The sequence below is a fragment of the Hylobates moloch genome, unplaced genomic scaffold (genome assembly GCF_009828535.3).
Source record: "Hylobates moloch isolate HMO894 unplaced genomic scaffold, HMol_V3 SCAFFOLD_24, whole genome shotgun sequence".
NCBI classification, from domain to species: domain Eukaryota; kingdom Metazoa; phylum Chordata; class Mammalia; order Primates; family Hylobatidae; genus Hylobates; species Hylobates moloch.
Window position 1 is genome coordinate 7,790,004 of NW_026652299.1, and position 23,449 is coordinate 7,813,452.

General features: G+C 38.2%; 1 protein-coding gene across 13 annotated transcripts in view; it reads left to right on the forward strand.

Annotated features, from left to right (window-relative positions):
• GTDC1 (glycosyltransferase like domain containing 1) overlaps window positions 1-23,449 on the forward strand; it is a 421,645-nt gene that overhangs the window by 337,968 nt on the left and 60,228 nt on the right. For 9 of the 13 annotated variants that reach the window (XM_058434258.1, XM_058434259.1, XM_058434260.1 and 6 more), the window contains 2 exons: window positions 15,802-15,948; window positions 20,059-20,412. The exons of 2 other annotated variants lie outside the window; for them this stretch is intronic. In XM_058434258.1, coding sequence (XP_058290241.1) covers window positions 15,802-15,948; window positions 20,059-20,412 — 501 coding nt within the window. The remainder of the gene's footprint in view (window positions 1-15,801; window positions 15,949-20,058; window positions 20,413-23,449) is intronic. 2 more of the 13 variants (XM_058434267.1, XM_058434265.1) reach the window with 1 other exon arrangement.

The following is a 23,449-nucleotide window of genomic DNA, read 5'->3' on the forward strand; positions in this document are numbered from 1 at the left end:
TTGCCTTATTTTTATAAAATTGTGCCCAGAATGAATGGTGAGGCCAGTCAAGGAACCTGAGTCTGAGGAGTAATTTTTCATTAGGGTAAATGAGGTGATGTGATAAACAAGTAAAACTCGACGTGACAACATAATATAATGCTGTGATACAAAATGTTTGATTCTATTCCTATGACTGTTTTCTACGTGACAACATAATATAATGCTGTGATACAAAATGTTTGATTCTATTCCTATGACTGTTTTCTAAGGCCCTTATATCTTTTGCTTGTCTTGTGTGTATATATACTGATCAGTGGAAATGTAATTGGTAATCAGATACTTATTTCTGTCAATGAATGACCAGATGGCTCTTGCGTCCATTGGAGGAGAACCATCTTGCCTACCCAATAGCTCAGGGACATTATGTGTAACAAACTGAACAGGAGAATCATCTCTAGCCCAAGTAAGAAACTGCAGCTGCTTTTCTCTACTTTGTAAAGTTGGCAGAGGATCACAAATGACTTTATTCTTATTTTTTAATTGAAATAGTTTATGTATTTTTCCCTACCAAAGTAACACATGCTTATTCTGGAATACTGTGCTGATACAGACCAAATAGGGGAAGAATGCTTACAAATCAATTTTTACTACCCATCACTTGCCGCTTGGAGATTTGATCATGGTAATGAGGATAAAAGGCTGAGGTTTATTTGAGTACATACTCTTGCCTGGATGCTGTGCTAAGTGCTTTACATAAATTAGCTTATTTAATCCTCCCCACAACCCAGTAATGTCAGTAATAGTATTAATCCCCCTTTGTAGAAGAGGAAACTGAAGCCCAGAGATGTTAAGTGAATCATCTGAAGTCACACAGCTACTAGGTCATCTAGTAGAGGGAGCTAATTGAACCTGACAGTGAGCTCCCACTGATTTCCCAGCGTTAACTGATTAACTCTGTTGTATATGTTACAAATATTTCTTACAGTTTTGTGTGTTGTCTTTCAGTTGTATTTGTGAAATCTGTGATACTTTATTTTACACAGATGACAGATGAGTCCATTCTTTTTTTTTGAGATGGAATTTCTGTCACCCAGGCTGGAGTGCAGTAGTGCAGTCTCGGCTCACTGCAACCTCCACCTCCTGGGTTCAAGCGATTCTCCTGCTTCAGCCTGCCAAGTAGCTGGGATTACAGGTGTGTGCCACCATGCCTGGCTAATTTTTTGTATTTTTAGTAGAAACGGGTTTTCACCATGTTGGCCAGGCTGGTCTCAAACCCTGACCTCAGGTGATCCACCTGCCTCGGCCTCCCAAAGTGCTGGGATTACAGGCGTGAGCCACCGCTCCCAACCAAGTCCATTCTTTTCTTTTGTGGTTTCTACCTTTAGCACCATGTTTGAAAAGGCCTCTTCTAACCCTAGATTATAATGTAGGAAGGAGAAAAATATTCTAACAGTACCAGAAGAAATTAGCCACAAGCCAGAAAGCCATAGTATCTTCCCAAGTTGTCACCCACAAGAAGAAGATGTAAGAATGTGATTGAAGGCAATGGTGGAAGGGAAACTAAAACGGCTCCCTCCTTATACCCTATAAAGTCCAACCTGTTCAATAGACCAGTTACTTATACATCTGTTCATGCCTTCTCCGCTCTCCTTCAGGCTCCTGAAGTAGGGACTGGACTGGGAGGAGGGATGAGAGAAAAGGGGAGTATGCTGGTTACATAGCTGGTGCTGTTTGAGGGCCTCTCTTAGGTGTCAGATGCCTGTGGTTGGGTCTTTTGTGTGGCACTTAGTTATGTTCTTTTGAGACACACCTGTGGAGACCTCATACACAGAGGTAGTACACCTGTCATGGATGAAACCGTATCTGTGTGACTTCTGATCACCTCCTTTTCTCAGGTCATACCCCACTTGCATGTACCTTGCCCTACAGGCCCAGTCTTCTTAAGCATAGTCCTTTCAATACTGTGTAAGCCTAGCTCCCTCCCCCCACCACTAGGCCCACAGGAAAACACATCAGGCATCTTCTTCCTTACAAACAGTAAAAACAGACACTACTTCCATTGCTTGCCTTTGTCCTTGACCTGCCATATTGACAACTTTGGTCAGTCTCCTACCTTCAGAATCTCAAATCAGGGCCATCACCATGATCTATGTCCCATATTTTAGAGGGCATGCAGTAGGTTCTCTCAAGAATTCTGTGCTCTGTACTAGGAGTGGAAGGAGGCAGGTGTTGAGTTTCGGCAGTTTGGCAGCCATCCAGCTTGGGGAAAGAGATGCCAGCCCCTCTCCTGGCAGATATCCCAGTCTCTACCCTTTTCTTATATAGGCTGTTAGAGAGTGATGGGGTAAGAGTATTTTACAGATAATATTTCTGTCTTTAGCAAGTCCTGCAGAGGTGTGCCTAGCACCTCTGTTTAGCGTTTGTAGGTATTAATCCTCAGCATTAGAGCCTCAGCTGAAATGCCAAGGTGACAGGAAAAGTCCCATTCCACATCCTACGATAATGGAGTTATTTCGTGTGACGGGGATATCATGCGATAGATTCTAATTTTTTTTCTTTCAAAATAGATTGTTAGTTATCACAGATGCTTTCTAATTGGCGTATTACTTTTTAAATAGTAGTCCAAGTCATCAATAAATTGATATTCATTTCTTCTAGAAGTTAACCCCATTACAATAAAATGAAAAAAAAATTATATCAAAGGAGTGTTCTATGTAGCAAAGCTATTTCTGTGTCACAGTGTGTAGTCCTTCAAAGGAGTATTTTGTTGATCTTAATGACAACAAATTCAATATATCTAATAATCCTGCATAGCACGTCTTCATTCTCTTTCCTGTTGATGTGACAGTCACTCTTTAATGAAACCTTATTTTGTGTACCATTTGCATTGTAGATCAGGAATGAAGAGCTGAGTTTGCTTAAGCAATAGCTGATCTGTTTGTACTTTTTATATTCTTCCATCAAGAAATAATTACCCTTCAGCCAACCTTACCTCTTTCCATTTCACATATGCAAACCACTTAAATAAAACATACTCAAACTTCCAAACCACACAGCAGTATACAGAAACATTCAGGACCCAGAAAAGCATAGAATAGTGTATACATAACCTTTTCCACTTCATCATACCAAGGCATTCATTCATTCAGCAACTGCATAGTGAGCATGTACTGTGGGCCATAAACCTGCTAGACAACAGAGTTGATTTTGCTCATTTATTTACCACAGGGAAGTAAAGAATAAGATTTGTTTTAATTCTAGTCCTATAAAATTGGAATGTTATTTCTGGCTTAACAAAGATATTGTAACACAATTTTTGGTATCTCATTGATTTGTTGCCCATAATTCTCTGTTGGAATACATCTACACATGGATTGGTTTTAAATGGCCTTCAGCAGTTTACTGCAGGGCCATCTGGCCATTTGCTGTCTGTATTCCCAAACTAATATCTAGTTCTAGAATAATCTGGCTTTTGACACTCTTAGGACTCAGTTATACCCTGGCATACATTACTGAAGTGTTAAATGTGTATAAAATACAGCATGTATTGACAGTTCAGGTGATATACACTATACTTTAAGATAGCCCATGCAGACTCTTAATACATCTAAATAATGGAGTAATTACCTTTTTAAGTTACAAGAAATTTTTTTATTTTATATGAGAACTCCATTGAATAATACCTTTTTTAGAATATTTATTATATGATTAAAGGTATATAGTTTTCATTTATATCCATTTTAGTATTTATAGAGATGTTTGTACATCTTTGTGGCTATGACCCACAATAATATTAACACAAACTCTGAATTCATATTAATTCTCTACTGAGAGTATTTGTCCATATTCATGAACTTACTTTTCAAAGAAAAAATATTTCAAGGTGGAAAGTAAAAAACTCTTTTGCAAATAATTTTGAACCTCACAATAATGTTCACTATATTCTGAAAGAAGACCATGGATTGTTGTGATCTTTTAACAACCAACATGCAAAATTTTTTTAAAGCTCAGAAGAGGGAAATTTGGCCATAGAATGTTAAAAGGTCTGATTTTTCTTCTGATTATTTTTCCCGTAAGAGCAGAGATTTGAGTTTGCATGGGCACTCTGTAAATATCTCAGGTTGCCTAAGACCTTAAGTAAATATCTTAGACTTTAGAAAACTACTTCTTTTTTTTTTTTTTTCCTTTTTAAGGAAGGTTAAAACCTGGATTCAAACCTCTTTCCATTGGCTCACTTTGGTGCATCAATAGCTCTTCCAAGTCATGCTGAGTAATGCCTAAAAGTGAACTTGTCACCTTCCTCACCTATTCACAAAACCTTCTCTTCCGACGTGTCCTATCCATTTTCTAGTCCAAAAGTTTCTGACTTTTAGCGGGTCAGAAACTGGCTCTAACAACTTCCTATAGGATTAGACTCTCATGAACTTCAGATACTAGGACTTCTGGATAGAGAAGATAAAGTAGGTTTTAAAATAATGGTATAAGAAATAAATTGAAAATAGAAATAAAAAATAGACCATAAAAATGCATATTTTTTAAAGGACTAAATAGAATTTTTATATATATTCATCAAAATTAACTCCACATTGATTAAGAGAGATTGATAGGGTTACATTCTCATGCCTGTAACCAACATTTGGAGGCCAAGGAGATTACCAGGTCAGAATCAAGACCATCCTGCCAACATGGTGAATCCTTCTATAAAATACAAAAATAGTGTACATATTGGATGATCTGTAGTCCAGTATTGGAGGTGAGGCAGGATTGTTGAACCTGGAGGTGAGTTGCAGTGACCAGGTCATGCCATGATCCAACCTGGACAGACAAGTTCACTCAAAAAAAAAAAAAAAAAAAAAAAAGAGAGAGAGAAAAAAAAGAATTGGCAGAACTTAAAAGAATGTAGCAAAATGGAGGAAGAAATTGAAAATAGGAAAGATGTTGGGCATAGTGGCATGAGTCTGCAGCCCCAGCTACTTGGGAGGCTGAGGCAGGAGAATTGCTTGAACCTGGGAGGCAGAGGATGCAGTGAGCCGAGATCATGCCACTGCACTCCAGCGTGGGCGACAGAGCAAGACTCCATCTCAAAAAAAAAAAAAAAGAGAGAGAAAGAATGAGAATTGGCAACCTAGAAGCTAGATAGTAAAAACTTAAAAGAATGTAGCAAAATGGAGGAAGAAATTGAAAATAGGAAAGATATTGGGCATAGTGGCATGAGTCTGCAGTCCCAGCTACTTGGGAGACTGAGGCAAGAGAATTGCTTGTGCCTAGAAATTGGAGGCTTCATTGAGCTGTGAGCATGCCACTGCACTCCAGCCTGGGCAACAAAGCAAGACCCCATCATATATATATATATAAATTTTAAAAAAAGAAAATAGAAAAGAGATATTAAGATCTTAAAAGATGAGAATCCAACATATGTCTAATAGGAGTTCCAGATGGAAAAATTAGAAAAAATTTTAAGAGGCAATATTCAAAGAGATTTTTGCACAGTATTTCCAGAGATTACAAAAATAATGAATCCCCAAGATAATTCATGTATTTAGTTTTAAAACATTAGAGAGTACAACAAAAGGTTTGTAATTAAAAGCAAAATCTTCTTCCTCAGTCCTCCCTACCCCCCTGCCCCATACCTTCCTCAGAGGCTATGCTCTGACAAAATTGTAGTAATTTCTTATCTTGCTATTTCTTGATTTTTTTAAATGTGAGAGATCTATTGACTTTCCTGCCTTTGGAAATGATTGAGTTAGCTCTCTTTTATAAGCATGGATGCACACGCACATTTTCCCTCACCCTATTTTTCCAATATGACTATATCTCAACTTTTGGTTAAATATTCTGTGTTTACAGCATTATTACTATGTAAAAAGTGTTCCCTGCTGAGCCTCATTGTGTTCTATGATTAGATTTCCTTTCCCAAACAACTCTTCATTTTTTCCTGGAGCTAATTATTACATTGGGTTTATTTGCTTGGTTTCTGTGTCACTATCAACAAATCCATTCCCAAGCTCTGTCACTGTCACTAATTCATCTGCTCAGTGTTGGCCACATTAGGAAACCTATCATTTCCGTTTTTTTTCTTGGACTCTGCCTTCTGGAGGCCTCAATTCTCTTGCTCCTGTTTGTTCTATTTGCTCTTTGGGCCCTTGGGTCAACTATGTCCTGGATTCTGTGTCTTTCTCTTCCTTGGTTTACTTTTTTCTTGTAGGGAGCACATCCACCAGTATCTTCTCAAGAAAAAGGGTACGTAAGAGACTTGATTGCCTGAAAATGCCTCTAGCCTACCTCACATTTGATTGATATTTGACCAAGTATTGAACTCTTATTTAAAAATCGTTTATTTCAAAAGTTTGAGGTCATGTTCCATTTTTTTCTGCTTTTTAAACTTCCTCCTGAGAAATCTGACAGCAGTCTTTTTCTGACTCCTTGCATGTGACTTCCCTTGCTCCCTCACCTGAAAGGTATTAGGACTTTCTGGTTTGCCTCTGGTATTCTGAAATTCTATAATGATTCTACTTGGATTGAATTTTGGTTCCTTTATTATTCTAGGAACTCAATTAGTCAATACAAATAAATTTCTTATATTTTTTTCTTTGATTTTCTTCCCACACTATTTTCTCGGTATTCACTTTCTTCAACTCTTAAATTGACCTTATTTTATCTCTTTTCCCATCCTCCTTATTTTTGTTTTTGTTTTTGTTCTGCTTTCTACAAGATTTTCTCCACTTCATCGTTCAGCCCTTCCATTGATTATTTATTATTATTATTTTTAGTTACATTTTTAATTGCAAGCACTCTTTCTTGTTCTTGGATGTCCTTTCTTACTGCATTTGTCTTTTCTGCCATGGATGCAATTATCAATGTGGATATTTCTATAGGATTTTTTTGTAAGTTTTCTTCTGTTCTCTACATTGTCTCAGTTTCTTCCAAGTGGAACAGGGAAAGTTCCCTTGTTCCCCTCCCAGGGTGTGCGATGGGGGTGTGACTTGCTTCTTCAGTGCCCCACTGCTCAAACCTCTAGGGGAGCATACGGGAGACTGTGGGACTCTGACCCCATGGCAGTATCTAGGGGTGAATGTTTACAGCTGAAGCCCCAGTGGGCATGTGTTACAGGGTGCTCTTTTACTTTTGCTGTCTATGGGCACCTTGTCTTAACCAGCTCAATTAAACCTCTACCTTGTTGCAAGGACAGAGGGCTTTCTGTATCCTGTATCTTTCCTTGGTGTACCAGAAGAATTGGATCATACCCGGTGCCTGTCGGTGTGTTCCTCTGGATGTCCAGCCACCCGTGTATTCCTCCCCTGATGTGCTTCTCTCAATATTCAGCCGCCTGTATGTCTGCCTGCTGGGGTCTCAGGGTTTTTATAGGCACAGGATGGGGGCATGGCAGGAGAGGGTGTCTTGGGAAGTGCAACATTTAGGCAAGCAATGCCTGTCTTCACCTAGGTCCATGGGGGTGGAGCCCTAGCCAGGGAGCCCACCCTCCCCTACCCAGCACTTCCCTTCCCCCATTCCCTATCATTTAAAGGGACCATGCTCTTCCCTTTCCAGCACTTCCATATCACAAGTTCCTTTCTTATGCTTTGTCTTGTTTGTTTCATGTTACGAGTTTTCCTTAAAATGTCTGCTGGTTCCTGGCTGTCCCTTGATATCAGAGAGCAAGACTGTGACAGATGATTAGAAGTTCTCTGTTCAGAGACAGGGCTTGTTGACTGGTGACCTTTCTCATGGAATGAACAAACAAATTCAATTATTTTGTTGTGGCATCCCCACATTTCAGTTTCACTAAGTCAGTTTAGTTAGTTTCCAGAGAAAGGTTCTTATAATTTCCTAGAAGGGGAATCTCCAGCTATCTGGGAGCCAAATAGGTGAAAGTTTCTGGAGAAACATCACCAATGAATGCGTGTACTTTCACTTCACTCACCCTTGCCTTTGGCCTCCCCTGGTCTCTGGTTTAACCCCTCAAGTTAGGAAGCATCCTTTCTGCTGTTGAAGCGGGAGCTGCATGGGCTTAGAGAAGTTATCAAGGGGTTTGATTTCTCTCTATGTAAAATCACTATCAATTCTTCTGTTTTCAGTGTCACTCCACAAGTGTACCTCTATGTAGAGGAACCTGGACTGATAAATTCCTGAGCCTTTCAGAGTTTCTGTGGAACACGCAACCTTCTTCTTGGCTAAAACTACATACGCACGCACACAAAAAAACCTGCATGCTTATGGACACATTCTGCCTCCCCCTCTCTGCTCGACCACCACTCATCCATCTGCTTTCCATCTTCTGAAATTTGGTTCACGTTCTTTTCCATTGCAGTCCTTCCCAGTTTTTCATTTTATCCTTGTAAGCCTATGCCTTTTAAATAAATTCTCTGCCATTATTTTAGTAGGAATTGAAAAGGCAAGGGAGGATTGAACATTGGTGTTTGCTCTAGCATGTTTGCCCCAGTCCATTCAAGCCGTGTCTGAAATGTTTATTCAGACCCAATCTGACCCCTCACTTGTATCATTAAGGGCAGAAAGGCCTCTCCCTGCCTACTTTTCAGGCCTCATTTTTTGTCCCTCCCCTCCCCACACCTTCCCATCTATCTCTGCCCAGGCAGTGCTCTGGCCATATTTCGATTTTTATCTCTGGACCATATTCTCTCTTGCCCTGGGCTTTATGCACATGCTGTTACTCTTAGCACATCCCAGCTCTTGCTCCCATACCTGGCTAACTTCTAGTTATCATGGAGGTCACAGCTTAAGATCAGCTTCTCTAGAGAGCCTTCCCTGGCACTAACTCCCTTTCTAGGGCTGGGTTCTCATCTTGTAGCACCTAATTCTTTCCTGAGTGAAGCACCTACCACATTATGTGTTCCATGAGGACATCTTAGCTAATTTACCTGGCACATAATAGGCACTCTAATTTTTGTTGAGTGAGGAATGACTGTTTCTTTCTCTGAATCTTTTTCACTCAGTGTTTTCGCTGAGTATTTGCTGTCTTTGCCTTCAAGCCTTGCTTATATTGTAGTAATGAGTAATGGCCCAGCAAGTCAGATATTTCAAATTTCTCCATCTGTTTTACTTTTACTCCCTTTTTCCAAGCTAAGAAATACTAAAACGTGTAGAAAAGCTGAAGTAAGTAGAAGTGTTTGTACCTCATTTTGTATACTTAAAGGTTTTATTTCAGATGTAAAATTAACAAAATTATGTCTTCCAAGATTAATTCTGGATGAGGTCAGTTTCTGTGGCTTAAAAATTAGATAGCAATATAATCAATTTGAATTGAATCAATACTTAGTGTCCTAACATTTAACGTGGGAGCCAAAAGAAAAAAAAAAGGTGGTTATGTTGAAAGTTGGCTTTGCTGGTAATTTTGATATATTCAGGTTGTGGATAGGCAAATGAAAAAGAAAAAAAGACTAGATTTTTTAAGTCCATCTGTTCATGCTTCAGATCTGGAAACTGAAGTTTTAAATTTCCTGGTTTTATTTTCCTGGTTTATGCAGTTTTAAGAAGGAAAATGACAGAATCTCTCAGAAAAATGAAGGAATGTAAGTAAAGACAAGGAAAAGTAAAAGGTGGAAAACAGTATCATAGGAAAGACATAATAGAAATGGAGGAATATATTAGTTTAATTAATAACATTGGACCTTTTTACAATTAATGTATCTCTAGGCATGAGTACAATTCTTTGATTAATATACAAAAGAAAAGAAGATAACATTAAAAGTACCTGCCTTAAGTGGACAGCTAAAGTATAAGAACTAATAAGAAAAATACGTCTTGAAGAAAGCATGGGTCTCTAGTTTATCAAATAGGCTCAATTATGAAAGGGCCAATGGAGTCTTGGACTAGAGTTTTTAGAATGTTGAATGTTTCTCTAGTAACGATTAAATGCAATGATGACCTTCACCACTATTATCAATAATAAAAAATAATGGTCAGTAATAACTGAGTTCTAAATATGTGCCAAGCAACATGGAAACATAATTCGGCAAGGCAGTGTTACTATTATCCCCATTTTACAGATGACATAACTGATTCTTATGGAAAAGACTTTTCTCAGGTCAGCTAAAAAGTGACAGAGCCCTTAATTTACCACCAGTCAATATGCCTAGACCCCTTTATGCCATTTTGCCTCATAACAATAAGATAATCACTAGACTTGATTAGATGCTTAATCCTTACCTCTGTGAGAAGTCCAGGACTAGCTTCATTCTTACTGTACAGATGAGAAAACTCAGGTTTAGAAAAATTAAATGACTTTATTCACAACCAAATTTTAAAGAGAAACTCCTTTTCTGAAACACAAATCTTTAAATTTTTTTATTCATTTTAATTTTTAAAAAAGTAACATTTGGGCCAGGCACAGTGGTTCACACCTGTAATCCCAGCACTTTGGGAGGCCGAGGCGGGTGGATCATAAGGTCAAGAGATCGAGACCATCCTGGCCAACATGGTGAAACCCCATCTCTACTAAAAATACAAAAATTAGCTGGACGTGGTGGTGCATGCCTGTAATCCCAGCTACTCGGGAGGCTGAGGCAGGAGAATTGCTTGGACCCAGGAGGCAGAAGTTGCAGCGAGCCGGGATCGTGCCACTGTGCTCCATCCAGCCTGGCGACAGAGCGAGACTCTGTCTCAAAAAAAAAAAAAAAGTAACATTTGGCTTTAGAATAAAGTTCACATACGTTTTCTCCTTTTTATTCCCTAAATTTTCTCATCAGTTTTGATAGCTTGTTCATCTCTCAAAATAGTATATTTTTGTCACTATCAACATAAATATAGTGTCTCCTCTCCGTTACTTTTCTGATACTCTGTTCAGGAAATTTGACCCATCATAGTGTTGTCCCATTGCCCTTTTTCTGCCATAGTATTCAGTAAAATCATGTCATATTCCAAAGGAGACTCTGTAATTGGAAACACTGTCCTAGGGGAATTCTTATATTTGTTTGAAAAGAAGAAAGCAATCCTTTCTTCAACAGCAGTACATTTTCCCATCCTATTTTCAACCTCCAAATGATGGCTTCCCCTAAAATATCATGGAATAGAACACGTGATTGGGTTTCCATCAATGCTTTATTGATGTTATAGGAGACATTTGATTCCAAAGGTAATGAGAACACTTGTGAACAGGGTACATTCTTACACAGAAAGAGCAAATGTACGTGGGAAACAGCTACTTCCTCTTGCTTGGAAGAGATAACTTCAGATCCATATTGGGAAAATATTTTATTGTTCTATACTATCATCATATTAAGTGAGGTGAATAAATAGAAGCTTTTGAAACTTGGCTTCTGAGTTTCAAATAGAAAAAATGATGAACAAATTATTAAGTTTGAAAAAAGTTAGGTCATTTGAGTGATAAAGATAACATAGTTTAGTAAACACAGTTTAGCTTAAAGATTATATGGGTAATTTACAATTTGGGGGGTTAACAGACCAAAATCAGTACGTATGAAATGTCACTATACGTACTAAAAGCTTCATTGTGCAGACACAACCTCTTGCACGTAGAAGGATCTTAAATATTTTTTGAATGAATATTTGCTAACTGAGTCAACGCAGTGAGTCGGTCAATTACTGACTAGGGAATGTAGTGTTACCCAACGTGGCTTAAATATGGACATCATGTAGGGGAGCAAGGAACGGCAAGTTTACTTAGATTTAGTCAGCTTCTACTACACGTCACGCCCGACACCTGTTCTCCTTTTTAATGCTCTCAAGAAATTTACAAGCACAGATATTACTATCCTGTTTTACAGATTAGAAAACTGAGGTTCAGAGAAATTAACTGATTTGAATAAACTCCAAAATTGAGGAAGTGCCAGTGCAATCCTCTGTACCGACACAGCCTGGATTCTCACCACTTCAACATAACCTGTTGCTTGAGTGGAGTAACTTGAGGTGCTTCACAGAGATTTCTTTACCTGTCCCCCAAAATAATCTTCCTCACAGGCTTACTGTGGTACCTGAACATATCCCATTTGTGATTACTTCCGTTGAATTAAGGTATTGCCTCTGTTGAAAGGTGTAATGCATTGAGCACAAAATATGATGAGTGCATTGTAACAATTCAAGATTAGTTTCCAACAAGACCAATAACAGAGAGCCCAGCATGATTCAGAGCTGGATCCAAAATGGGACATAGTTTCAAGACAGGCTGCAAGGAGACCCATAGTGGCAGTGGTGGGTGAGGGGAGGGTGGGTATGGGGAGTTACCTGGGCACTGAGAAAGTAGTATAAAGACCTTAGGAAATTGACCACCAGTGGGCGGAGAATGCTTTAAAGTGGAGGTAGGAAAATAAAGATTTCCTGTTTTCAGTTTAGCCTAGGGCTCTGCCAAACTGTGTTGAATTACTAGAGTAAACCTTGTGTAAACGAGAGAGTTTTGTTGTTGTTCTTAGAGAGCTCTTTTTAGGGGGGAGTGGGGATCGTGAGAAGTGAGTGTACATATGTTAGCAAGGATGGCTCTGGGTTTGATAAACATTTGTTCTGGCAACATGTAAGGTAGCTTTTCTTATTCTCATACATTCATAAGGACCTTAAATTTTCTGCGTGGGAGGAATATATCCTAAAGGGATTTTATAAAATTGAATAAGACAAACTGCTCATACTAGTAGGCAGTTAAATTAGCAATGTATACAATCTAAACACTTTGAAATTAAGAGAGAATGGGGAATTTAGGCATAATTATTTAAGTTAAATAATGCTAATCACATAAACTGTGTTGCCAGAAGAGGCCATATAAGCAAATGGTATAAATAAGGTTATCTGGAAAGTCTTAGATCTTCAAAAATGACTCTTAGAAATGGTAGTGGGAAATAAAAATATAAAAGAATAGGCTGCTGGAAATAGAACCATCTTTTCCTTATAACAGCCCATATATATCCCAGCTATTGAAAGGACAGACATCAGGAAATGATGCACCTTTTAAAGCAGAGAAGAGAAAGCTAAAGCTTCTCTTTTTAAGAATGGAAGATTCTCTTTTCAATGGAAGATGCTGTCTTCGCTGAGTGTCGTATCCCTGGGACCAGACATGGCTAATGAGGTCAGTCTGATAACTACAAATTTTCTTTCCATTTCAGCATGTATTACTCAGGCCAATAAGTAGGGTTTGCTTGTTAATTTTGACTTAGAGTTAGTCTCTGTGGATCCTGTTTTTCCTATCTTATCGCAGATTCTTCATAGTTCAAGCAAGATAGTCTTGCTCAGTATCCTCTCACAGAATGCTGTCAATATTTCATGTTGGCTTTAAAAGTTTGTACCATGAGAAGCAAAATTTCAGGCACCAGGCATTGAATACTTAACAACATAGCCTCACAGCCGCGGTGGGGCTAGTGGGTATTCCCTCAGAGCATTTGTGCAGCGTGCATCATGATTGGCTCTTCTGTGATTCAAGTTTATTTAAATAATGTTCTGCCAGAGTTCCTTACTGAAACATCCTTCATAGACATGTGCCACCTATTTTATGAATATTAGCTGTTAGCCATTACCAGTAAAGAAGAGCATGCAGCCATACTGCAGCCGACCAGCCAAGGATAAGTGTGTCTTTCTGTTTAATGTTGTGGTCTCCAGACATCTCATTTTAAATTGGGATGGGTTTCCTTGCTTTTGATTCCATTATTTAGTGAAGATAGTGTGATGGAGGAATGGGGGTGTCTGTGTACGCATGAGAATGCCATATCAGAATTTTAAATTTTATACTTTATAGGTTATATAAATCTGCTCATGATATAAGTGATATATTGGACACATGTGGGCTAGCATGATTTTTTAATTATCTTTGATATTTGCTTATGTGGCTAGATTCTAAAAATGTTAATTTTATAATTAATTTCCAACACATTGTTTGGCAACAAGGAATAGTTTTTGTTGTAAATCACCCAAGGCCTTAGATCGCTGAACTGCCTCAGTGTGCCTTCCCAGTTAGTTTTGGAAAAGTTATTTATTTTAATTTCTATTTTCCTTCTCCTCAATTTGGTTTCTATCCAGGAATCTACAGAAATCATTTTGATAAAAACTGTTGATATTTTTTCTGCTGTCATCCATATTAGCCTTGAACCGTATCTTCTGTCACTTTTTCACTGGTTCTCCTGCTTTCTTTTAGACATCCTTTTGTCTACTGAATGTCACATTGGTGTATGGCTTCAAGTTTGGGTTTCATCATTTTCCCACGTAAATGTATTTCTCATTCCTTTTGCAATCTCTATTATATAAAATATGCCACCGCCCATCTGGCTGCCCCGTGCTTCTCAGACTCTGGCTGTGCACCTCCTAGGGCCTCAAGTAGTATTTCCCAGAGTATCCTTTGCTGACCATTAATACTTAAGCTGTGTCCTGCAGGGGTGGGTGAGGAGGAGGCGGACAGGTTTCTTACTCCAGTAAGCTTGGGAAACAATGATCACATCCCCATCACATATTAGGTAGTCAATAGGTACTTACTGAATGAATGAGTTAATGAATGAACATATTTATAATATACAGTAACATGTACTTTGGGAAGTTTATAGTAAAGAAATGTTTAACTTTATTTAACTTAGCATTTTCCAAACTTGTTTTCCCACAAAACCATCTCAGGTGCAACATCTACATGTGTCCCATGGAATCAGTGTTGCACAAAACACACCTGTGAAACACCAGCCTGAGGGATACAACACTGTGGCTCTACTACTCCTCCCTCCCCCAAACCTGAGCTAGAACGTGAGACACGCTGAGCTTCATCAACTCCCTCTCTCCTTGTCTGCCCCATATGTAGGCCAGTTTCCTTATTCCAGTTACTAACACCCTCATATCTCTTCACTGGCTCAAATACGGAATAATCTTTTATCAGTTACACATGCTCTCTCTTTTCCTTTAATCATACACTAATTAATTAATTTTCACCTGCTATCTTCTAAATGTGTTTTGAGAAACAAGATGACTAATAATCTCTGTCATGTGGACTTTTACCCTTGGGCATTTGTTTATGAGATTCTGTAGGCTGAACTTACCATAGTAAGTACTTTTTATTAAAATCTCTCAAAAAGACAGTTGTGAGGAGTGTATTCCACCATGGCATGTGTTTCAGCCATGATGTTCTCTTCGACGGCACATGAATCAACATGAATGTCCAAAGTTGACTTGTTTTGTGTTAACCTTATTGCCTGCCTTTTGACTACCTCTGTGAGTCAACTGCAAGTACTCTAGCCTCTTGACTATGGCAGAAATAAGCTAAGTTGCCCAGAGCACTTCTTTTGCTTACCATCAATCTTAGTGGCATTTAAAACTGCTCTCAAATCTAGTCTTTTCCTGGCTGATATGAAAAAGGCAAAGGCCTTTGGTTATTCCTATAGGTCGATCTTAGGTTGTGTTTGGACATGGGGACTGTGGTGAGGGGTATGCATTTAGATCTAGAAAGTGCTTGTTCCAGCTATGTCTTTAAACATTGCCTAACATAGTACTGGGGTTTTGTGGCAATGCCTCTGGAACCATACTGGCGGGCAGAGGTGGGAAGGAAAGGAGTCTGAGGGGATGGGCAGCAGGAGAGGGGCTCTGTTTCTGCTTCACATATTGGCTATTGGTCGGGAAGGAGTTGGGGGTGGAGATCCCATGGCTAATAACAGATTGGAAACAATTACGGCAATCCGAATATTTCTAAAGATAGAAGTAGGTTCTGATGGAGTTTCTAAGAGATTTGGAAACAGGAAGAAGCATTCTGTAAGATGGACAGTAGAATTTATTTAAGAAAAATGGGGAAATTATTAAATGGGAAACCTGACATATGTGGATTACTGTTTTTCTTCTGACCCTTTCTTTTCTCTCTTTCACTTCTTACCTCGGGACCTTTTCTCTTCTCATTAGCACCTCCACCAGAGTTGGAACTGGGAAAGAGAAAGGAAGTGTTCAGACATGTGCCTATTTCCATAGTTACATCATTGAATTAATGCCAGGACAGCACAAACATTCTGTCCAGTTCTATAGAAAAGCCAGTTTCACCCCATCAGTAAGGTATTATTTTCTTTTTTCTACTAGCATAGAACAGTTTATTGCCAGGCTTCTCTTAACTGTACATTATAAATAGTGTCTGATTAAGAATGTTCTGGATGGGTTAATTAGTGTGGTGACTATTATTAAGCAAACTGCTTGTTAGTATTATGCCTATTTGATCTTGGTATTGATGTGAAGTAATTGACCATAGAGCTACATTTAGAAAAGCTGAAATAAAGTTTTCTTGATTTCTATTATGGCAATAAATTGTTTATATTATACATGTCTATGAAAATATGAGTTTCATGGCACAGAGAATCAGAATAGATTGTGTGGAATGGTGGATGTGGTTGGTTTTTTGTTTTTAGAATTATTAATACATTTGTTCAGCCTAATTCAAGACTAGCTTTATTGTAACAAAGTAGTACAAAAATGTTTCAGCTTCTGCCTTCTTTCTTACCTCAGAGTGTATGAAAACTAAAGTGTTTTTAACTTTCCCCAACTAAAGGAAATATCCTGTTAGATTTGGCTAATTGCCTAAATACTTCTTTTGGTGACAATCACTATAATGAATAGATTGTAAGAAAAATATGAAAAGATATTATAAACAAGGAAACCCTAGCTTGTAACTACCTCCTTTCAAGTACCGGATTGTTATCTATATTATTTGTTGGTGGCTTGTCCAGTTCTATTATTAGGTTTTCCTAGCTGTAGCATTTCCATAGGGAATTGATTCCATGAGCTAATAAATTACACCATCAGGGAGTTTTTCTTGAAATTCAGCTTAAATTTTCCCATTCTTAATTTCATCCCGTTACTCCTAGTTATACCCCCTTGTACCAAGCTAAATAATTATTCCTTTTCCTTGGAGACTCCTATTATGTACCCTTCTGTTTGTCACTTAACCAGGCTATTCATAGTTAGCTCCTTTAATCTGTCCTCATAAATCAATTCTTCCATTGCCTTAATTATTACTATTGCTCTTCTAAACACTCTAATTTTCAAACATATACAGTTCTCAGGTGCCCCAGATGACATCAGCACTTGCACAGGGTTCTATCCTGACAGACTTAGTGTCTTCCTTCCCTGTGCAGCAAGATCCAGAACTAAATGGCATCAGTTTGCTGAATCAAATCAGCTCTTGCTCATCTTGTCCAATTCAGGATGGTCTAAATGGTGTTTTCTCTGTGCCCTACTTGCATTCAAGGTTTATTTTGATTTGTTTCAATTTTGTGAGATTTGTAAGCTGTTTTGGTTACTGCCCCTATTTATATTCTGCATCTTTCCATGTCCCTATTTACTACCACCTATCAAGTCAGTCATCTGCAACTTGTCTTAACATGGGATTCTATTCATCCTTGAGAACATTTAGGGAAGGTGTTGAATAAAAGCAGGCCTCACACCTTGCCCACAGCTAAATTCCTTGTCAGTTACCAGTTCCTGTTGTTTACAACCCTTTAGCCAATCTCCCATCTCTTTTAATTTGCAATTTTGCTCACATGTTGGCCAATATAAACGAATTTTATGAGTAAGATGGGTCATGATACTGTTTTCTAAAATGAAGATGTGTTGTTTGAATCCCATTGATTTTTTTTTTTTTTTTTTTTTTTTTTTGGTGAATCCTTCATGAGCTAAGTGTGTGATTCTGTTAAAATCCTTATTAAGCTTGCCTGGCACTCTTTATCTGACATAAACAAATAGGTTACTTCACTTGCTTTATTGTTCTCCAGATATGTACAGATGTTCCTTCTCTTACCATTTGTTCCATTTCTTTAGGAGAATTGAAGATAGTGTCATAGTCATTCTATTTTTTTACCTTTTCTGATGATCAGTGGCAATTTTTTATGTTATGTTTTAGTTTCTAGAATCTCGTCAGTATTTTGAATTTGTTTCCAGAAGAAGTTGATTGGTTCCCACAGTAATTTGGGGCCTATGCGGTTTGAAACTATAATCTGTAAATGCCCAGGTTTCTTTCCATTTTAAATCAAGGACTAAATTTACTATTTTATTAGGGCATATTTAAGGGGTTAGTACCATTCTTTGTGTTTTGTCTTTCTGTATACAATCATCTATTTATTACTTGGGGAGTTCTTATGTATTTGTTTGAGTTTCCTCAAGGTATTTGAAATTAGAATAGAAATTTAAAGATCTTTGTGAAACAAACACAGAAGCCCACAAAACAAGCTTTCTGGTTCTGGAATGTACATAGGGTCCTACAGCCGAAGACTTTGTTTCTAGCTCCTGTGACTCCTCCATTGTTTCTGAGTGTTGCCTATCAGCCCTTGCTTTCAGCCCTTTTGAATGCCCTCTCCCTGTCCCCACGGTGACTGTCCTGAGGCCTCAGTGAGTTTCTGAAAGTCCATCTCCACCTCTGTTCACCTCACTGAAATAGATGAACTGACCTAATGCTTTAATGAGGCAACTCCTTAGATTCTACACCTGCCACCTAAAGCTGTTTTGTTTTTTCAGCTTCATTTTTCTCTTTGCAAGAAAGCTAGGTTCACTATCTTTACAAGATCCTGCTTGCTTTCCCCTACACCGTGATCACACATGTTGTGATGTTTTTCTCCTTCCATCTTACAAGATCTTTCTATTTCTTCAGGATCCTGCTTCCTTCCCTAGCAAGTATTCCCAAGTGAATAACACCGTGCCCATGTGCCTCATTTTTAAAAGTCCAACCTTGCCTTCCCCTCCCTTCTCTCTAACTCCTTTTCTCTGCCTCTCTCTTTCATACACAAACCCTAGCCTCCTGCAGTCTGATTTCCGCCCACACCACTCTTTCAGCAGGAGCAGAGAGTGGCCTGTCAGAGTAGCCAGTGACCTATGATGTGACAAGGCCAAAAGCTTCTTGTTTCTGCTTTGTAGCACCTCTGCAGTGTTTTATGCCCCATTTTACACATTCTTTGAGGGTTCTTGATTCATTTCAATAATGTGATATTACTCTCTTGAATTCTCTTTCTACTCTTCCACATGTTCCCTTCTGCTCTCCTTCCATGGTTTTTCTTTTTCACCTACCTCTGAAACCCATTTCTTCCCCTACACAACAATTCAGGGAAGAGGCCAAGTTTCTGGATGGGGCCCAGGAACTCTGAGAAAGCACTTGATAGTCTGGCCCAGTCTACCCCTCTAGACCTTACATCCGGACCTGCATCCCAGACTCTTTGGGTTGCATGTTGTTTCCTGAGGAGTTGTATTTCTTTACCCCTTTTTCCTTTGATCACATGTTCTCTGACTCCAGAGCTTCCCTGACTCTGTCTTGCAAAATGCTTTACCTAAAACCTTTAAGCCTTTATTGGGCCCCAAGTCAGCATTAATCTCTTCTTCTCCTCCATTAAAAAAAAAATTGGAATGGCCATTGTATGTATAGTATGTTTCAGCGTAGGTTAGTTGGCTGTTCATGTGTCTGTCTCCCACTCTGCTCTAAGCACTAATGGTTTGCTTTCCATAGATGGTGAGCTCCTTGAGGGTAGCCACTCTATTTGTATTATGTGGCTTACAGGTTTTAAGCTATAATTTTTTAAGGTTTCATTTTATTTTGATTCTCTATCAATAAGTAACGGCTATTGAACTCTGTGTGATAAAGTGTCATGAAAAGATAGGAGAGAAATGATAATAAAAAAGATATTAAAATATATTTCAGGAAGCATTAGCCAAGTCAATTTAATACAAAGTATATTCAGATGCCCAGGAATACAGAACAGTCATGAGCAGAAATGGCCAGTGTTAATCAAGGAAGTTTCAAACATTTTTGTAGGTTAATGAACAAGTATGGCCTGAAAATAAGCACTGGGCCATGTGGTGATTGGAAAACACAAAATGGAAATCCAGAAGGATGAGTGAGGGAAGAGTGATAAACCATCTCTGTAATCTTATGTTTTATGGTATGTGCAGTGCAAGTTGTATAGCCATAGAAACTCTTTGGAAACTATTCAAAGACAGCCCAGTCCAATTTCAAACTTTTGAACTTCTCTTAGTGGCTACTACTTTTTGCACTTTTTCTGGAATTTTTGTATAACATCTTTATTTTTTCTCAGTTTTATATATAATCATTATGTCCTTACAGGAAGGTAAAGGACAAATTTTACATATTTTTTTCCACTAAAAGTATATTGCATTCTTTTTTTGTAACAGATTCATGCCCAAGCACAAAACAACCCATTTAAAGAAGATGCTCGGCCTTAAAGGAAATGGCGGTGTGGTTCTGTCCATGGCCCTTCCTTTTCAGCCGGAGCAGAGAGATTCGGAGGATTTATTGAAGAATTTTAATTCAGAGTCTGATACACACTGTGGCCTTGATACTGCACGACAAGAATATTTGGGTAACTCATTAAGACAGGAGTCAGACTTGAAAAAGTCCACCTCGTCAGATAATTCAAGCCCTCATCATGGTGAAAATAAACAAAATCTGACTGTTGATCCCTGTGACATTTTGGGTGGAGTTGATAATCAGCAAAGACTGCTACACATTGTCTGGCCTCACAGGTGGTAAGTCAAGGCATGCCAATTTAGTAGGAGTTGTAGAACTGGTAAAAGCAAATATATTCTGTTGATTGACATAATAATTTGCTGTTCTTATTGCTTTAGAAAAAGATTATTTTAATGTGGTGGTATTACTAATGATCTGCCAAGGTGGTACTACTAAATATCTTCACATTAATGGTCATGTGCTTAGATTAATTTTGAATTACAGGTAATTATTTGCAGTGATTTGCTCAACTAACAGTAGTGGGTAGGCACTTCTAGCATATCAAGTCTTGTTCAAAAAGTTTCAAAATATAAGAATCAGATTCCATTTTATGCACACACTCACACAGTTATCACAAAACTATTTCATATATACACACTGATACAGCAATATTACCATAAAGCAAGAATAATTTCCATTATTTACTACTTTGACCAGTTTCGACAGGGTGGCTTCATTTTACTTGTCGTAAGATGTATATCAGTACATTTGAAACCATTCCCTTCACTCAGATGCCTCTGTATTGTGCTAAGCAAAATTCTTTCTAGCCAAGTCTTTTCTAAACAGAGGAAAATCAACTGCAGCATGTAATCTCACCAAATAAAAACTCAAACTTAACCCTGGCCCCTATAAATTAGGATTTAAAGAGGTAAAATGTCCTGATAATCTTCTGGTATTAGGCATGAACATTTTAATCTAGTTTTTATTCCTCCCAGTTAGTTTAATCTGCATGTGGCCTGATTAGAGTTCACTTCCCCCACAGATTATGGGCTCTTTATTGCAGAGATGCTAGGCTGATCATTAGGTCCGATTTTCTGAGAGCAACCGTTTGCAGGTGAAGTAATAAGCGCACCACACCGGCCGGGCAAAGCGCCTTTGCTGAGGATTTGCCTTCCAGCACATTAAAACTCTAGAAGCTCTCCCAGTTGATCTGCAGCATCTGGTACCTAAAGGGATTTTCATCTTTAATTCTAAATGTATGAACATAAAATGTAGGGATTGAAAGTTGATGTGGAATGTGTTTTTGAATTTGTTTGTGCAACTTCACACTTCCAGCATAGCCTTTCTAAGGTAGTAACAGGTATATTTAAATCATATTTTACTTCGAATATGACAGAGTTCAGTATTCTTTGATGTGATTTTAAAATGCAGTGGGTCTAGATGAGATTAACCTGTTTCAAGGTAAAATAGATGTCATCATTTACCCCCTACTGAAAAGCTTTTTCTTTTATTCCATTAACCTTTGGTTGTCTCTGAAGTACCATTTATTGCAAGAAAAGCAGTTCTAAAAGTTGGTTCCAGGTTATCATGAAAATGTTAAATTAAATAATTTCTAGTCTATTTTTACAAAACAGCAATATGGAGGAAAGAGTGAAAACCATGTTATTCAATACTTTGCACAAAATAAGACAGAGCTATGTTAATAAAATTAACAATATTAAATTGAATAATTCCCTCTCTTCCTTTGTATATTTTTGCTTTAATTTAATTTAATTGCCTAAAGTTAGTTGCTTAAAGAGATGCAGCATTATGTTTGTGCACATTCTTATTGTTAAAGCTAAATTATTTTTAATTTGGAGAAGAGGGAAAAAAGCCGCATCAGCAAGAGTAAATGCCAAAATATAAAAGTAACACATTCATCCTTACGGGTAATATAGTAGAACATTGGAAACTTGGAGGTTGCCAGACACATAGCTAACATTAGGGCTAATTTTGAAAATCTAGCGTGCAGTCAATTTTACTGACGCCTGGGGACATACAAGGTAGAAGCTGACAAGAGAACTAATTTTGTTTGGGTTATTTACTGCTATGCATCATCCGCAGGTTCCCGCCTGACACACGGCTATATGAAGGGGGATATTATCACACACTAAAAATTTATGTTGACATTCGATATTTGTTCAATATGTCAGCAGTATTACTTTCATAATCAAAAGAGTAAGAAAAAGAGAAAAGAAAAGCACTTTATGCTCATATAGATATATCTTTTTAATAACAGTCTATAAGGTTAATATAGTTTACCTTTGAGAGTATACAATGAAAACAAGCAGGGTTAGAAGGGGAAATGACAGAAAGCATCAACCCGAGCTGTTTGTTTGCCATTACCTAAGCGAGCCATGTCAGCTCTCTGGCCCGCGTCTGATAGCTATTTGTTGTACAGAGAGCACAGCATAAAAAAAATATCAAACTCTTAATACTATTGTGTGCCCATAACCATCTGTCACTGCTAGCCTGGAGATGAGAGGAAGATTACGAGGAATAAACACTGAGCCGCCGAGCATTGGTAAAGCCTTCGGGCAAAAAACTCTTGTGGGGACATCAAAGACATTCTAATTCCGAGGCAGTCAAGGATTACAGTGTGTAACCTGTGCTGACAACAGATAAATGACTGGCAATATTGTGCCAGAGCTGTTGGGTCCTGCATGGAGTACTGATGATGATGATGATGATGTTATCTTGCAGAATGGACTCTGCTGGGATAATTTTATGATAAAACACTTTTTTCAAATGCCACTGGGTCTAGGCAGACATTTACTAGCTACAGGGGTAGCAATCAGTTTCTTCAAAATTTACTGTTCTAAGCCCATTAGAGTTCCATCGCAGCAAGACTCTTCAATGAAAATCTAAAACGCCTATATTTTCTTTAGGAGAATTTATGCAAATGTTGTGAGCTGAACTCCTACCCTTTAGTGGTAGATGGTTTATCATCTGATTTATGTAAATTTGCTCATAAAAATACAGTTTATTTTTAATTGGTGAATATGAATTAGAAAATTAAGATTCTGGTTCAGCATTCATCAAACATCCCCAGCTACAAGCACACATGTATTTAGACCCCTGATCATATGGGTGGGAATCATATAATTGACCAGTCAAAATGAATGGTATTCAGAAGGAAACTATGGTTTCTACTACGAATGACCAGGGTTGTGTTTCTTGTTCAACCCCCTTAGTTTGAGCCTCCCCCATCCTTGTACTTCACATATTCTTGTCAGCATTTTGAGCTGCTTTAACCCCCTACTTGAAAAGGGGGGTTTTCTTTACAGTAGCTTGCAG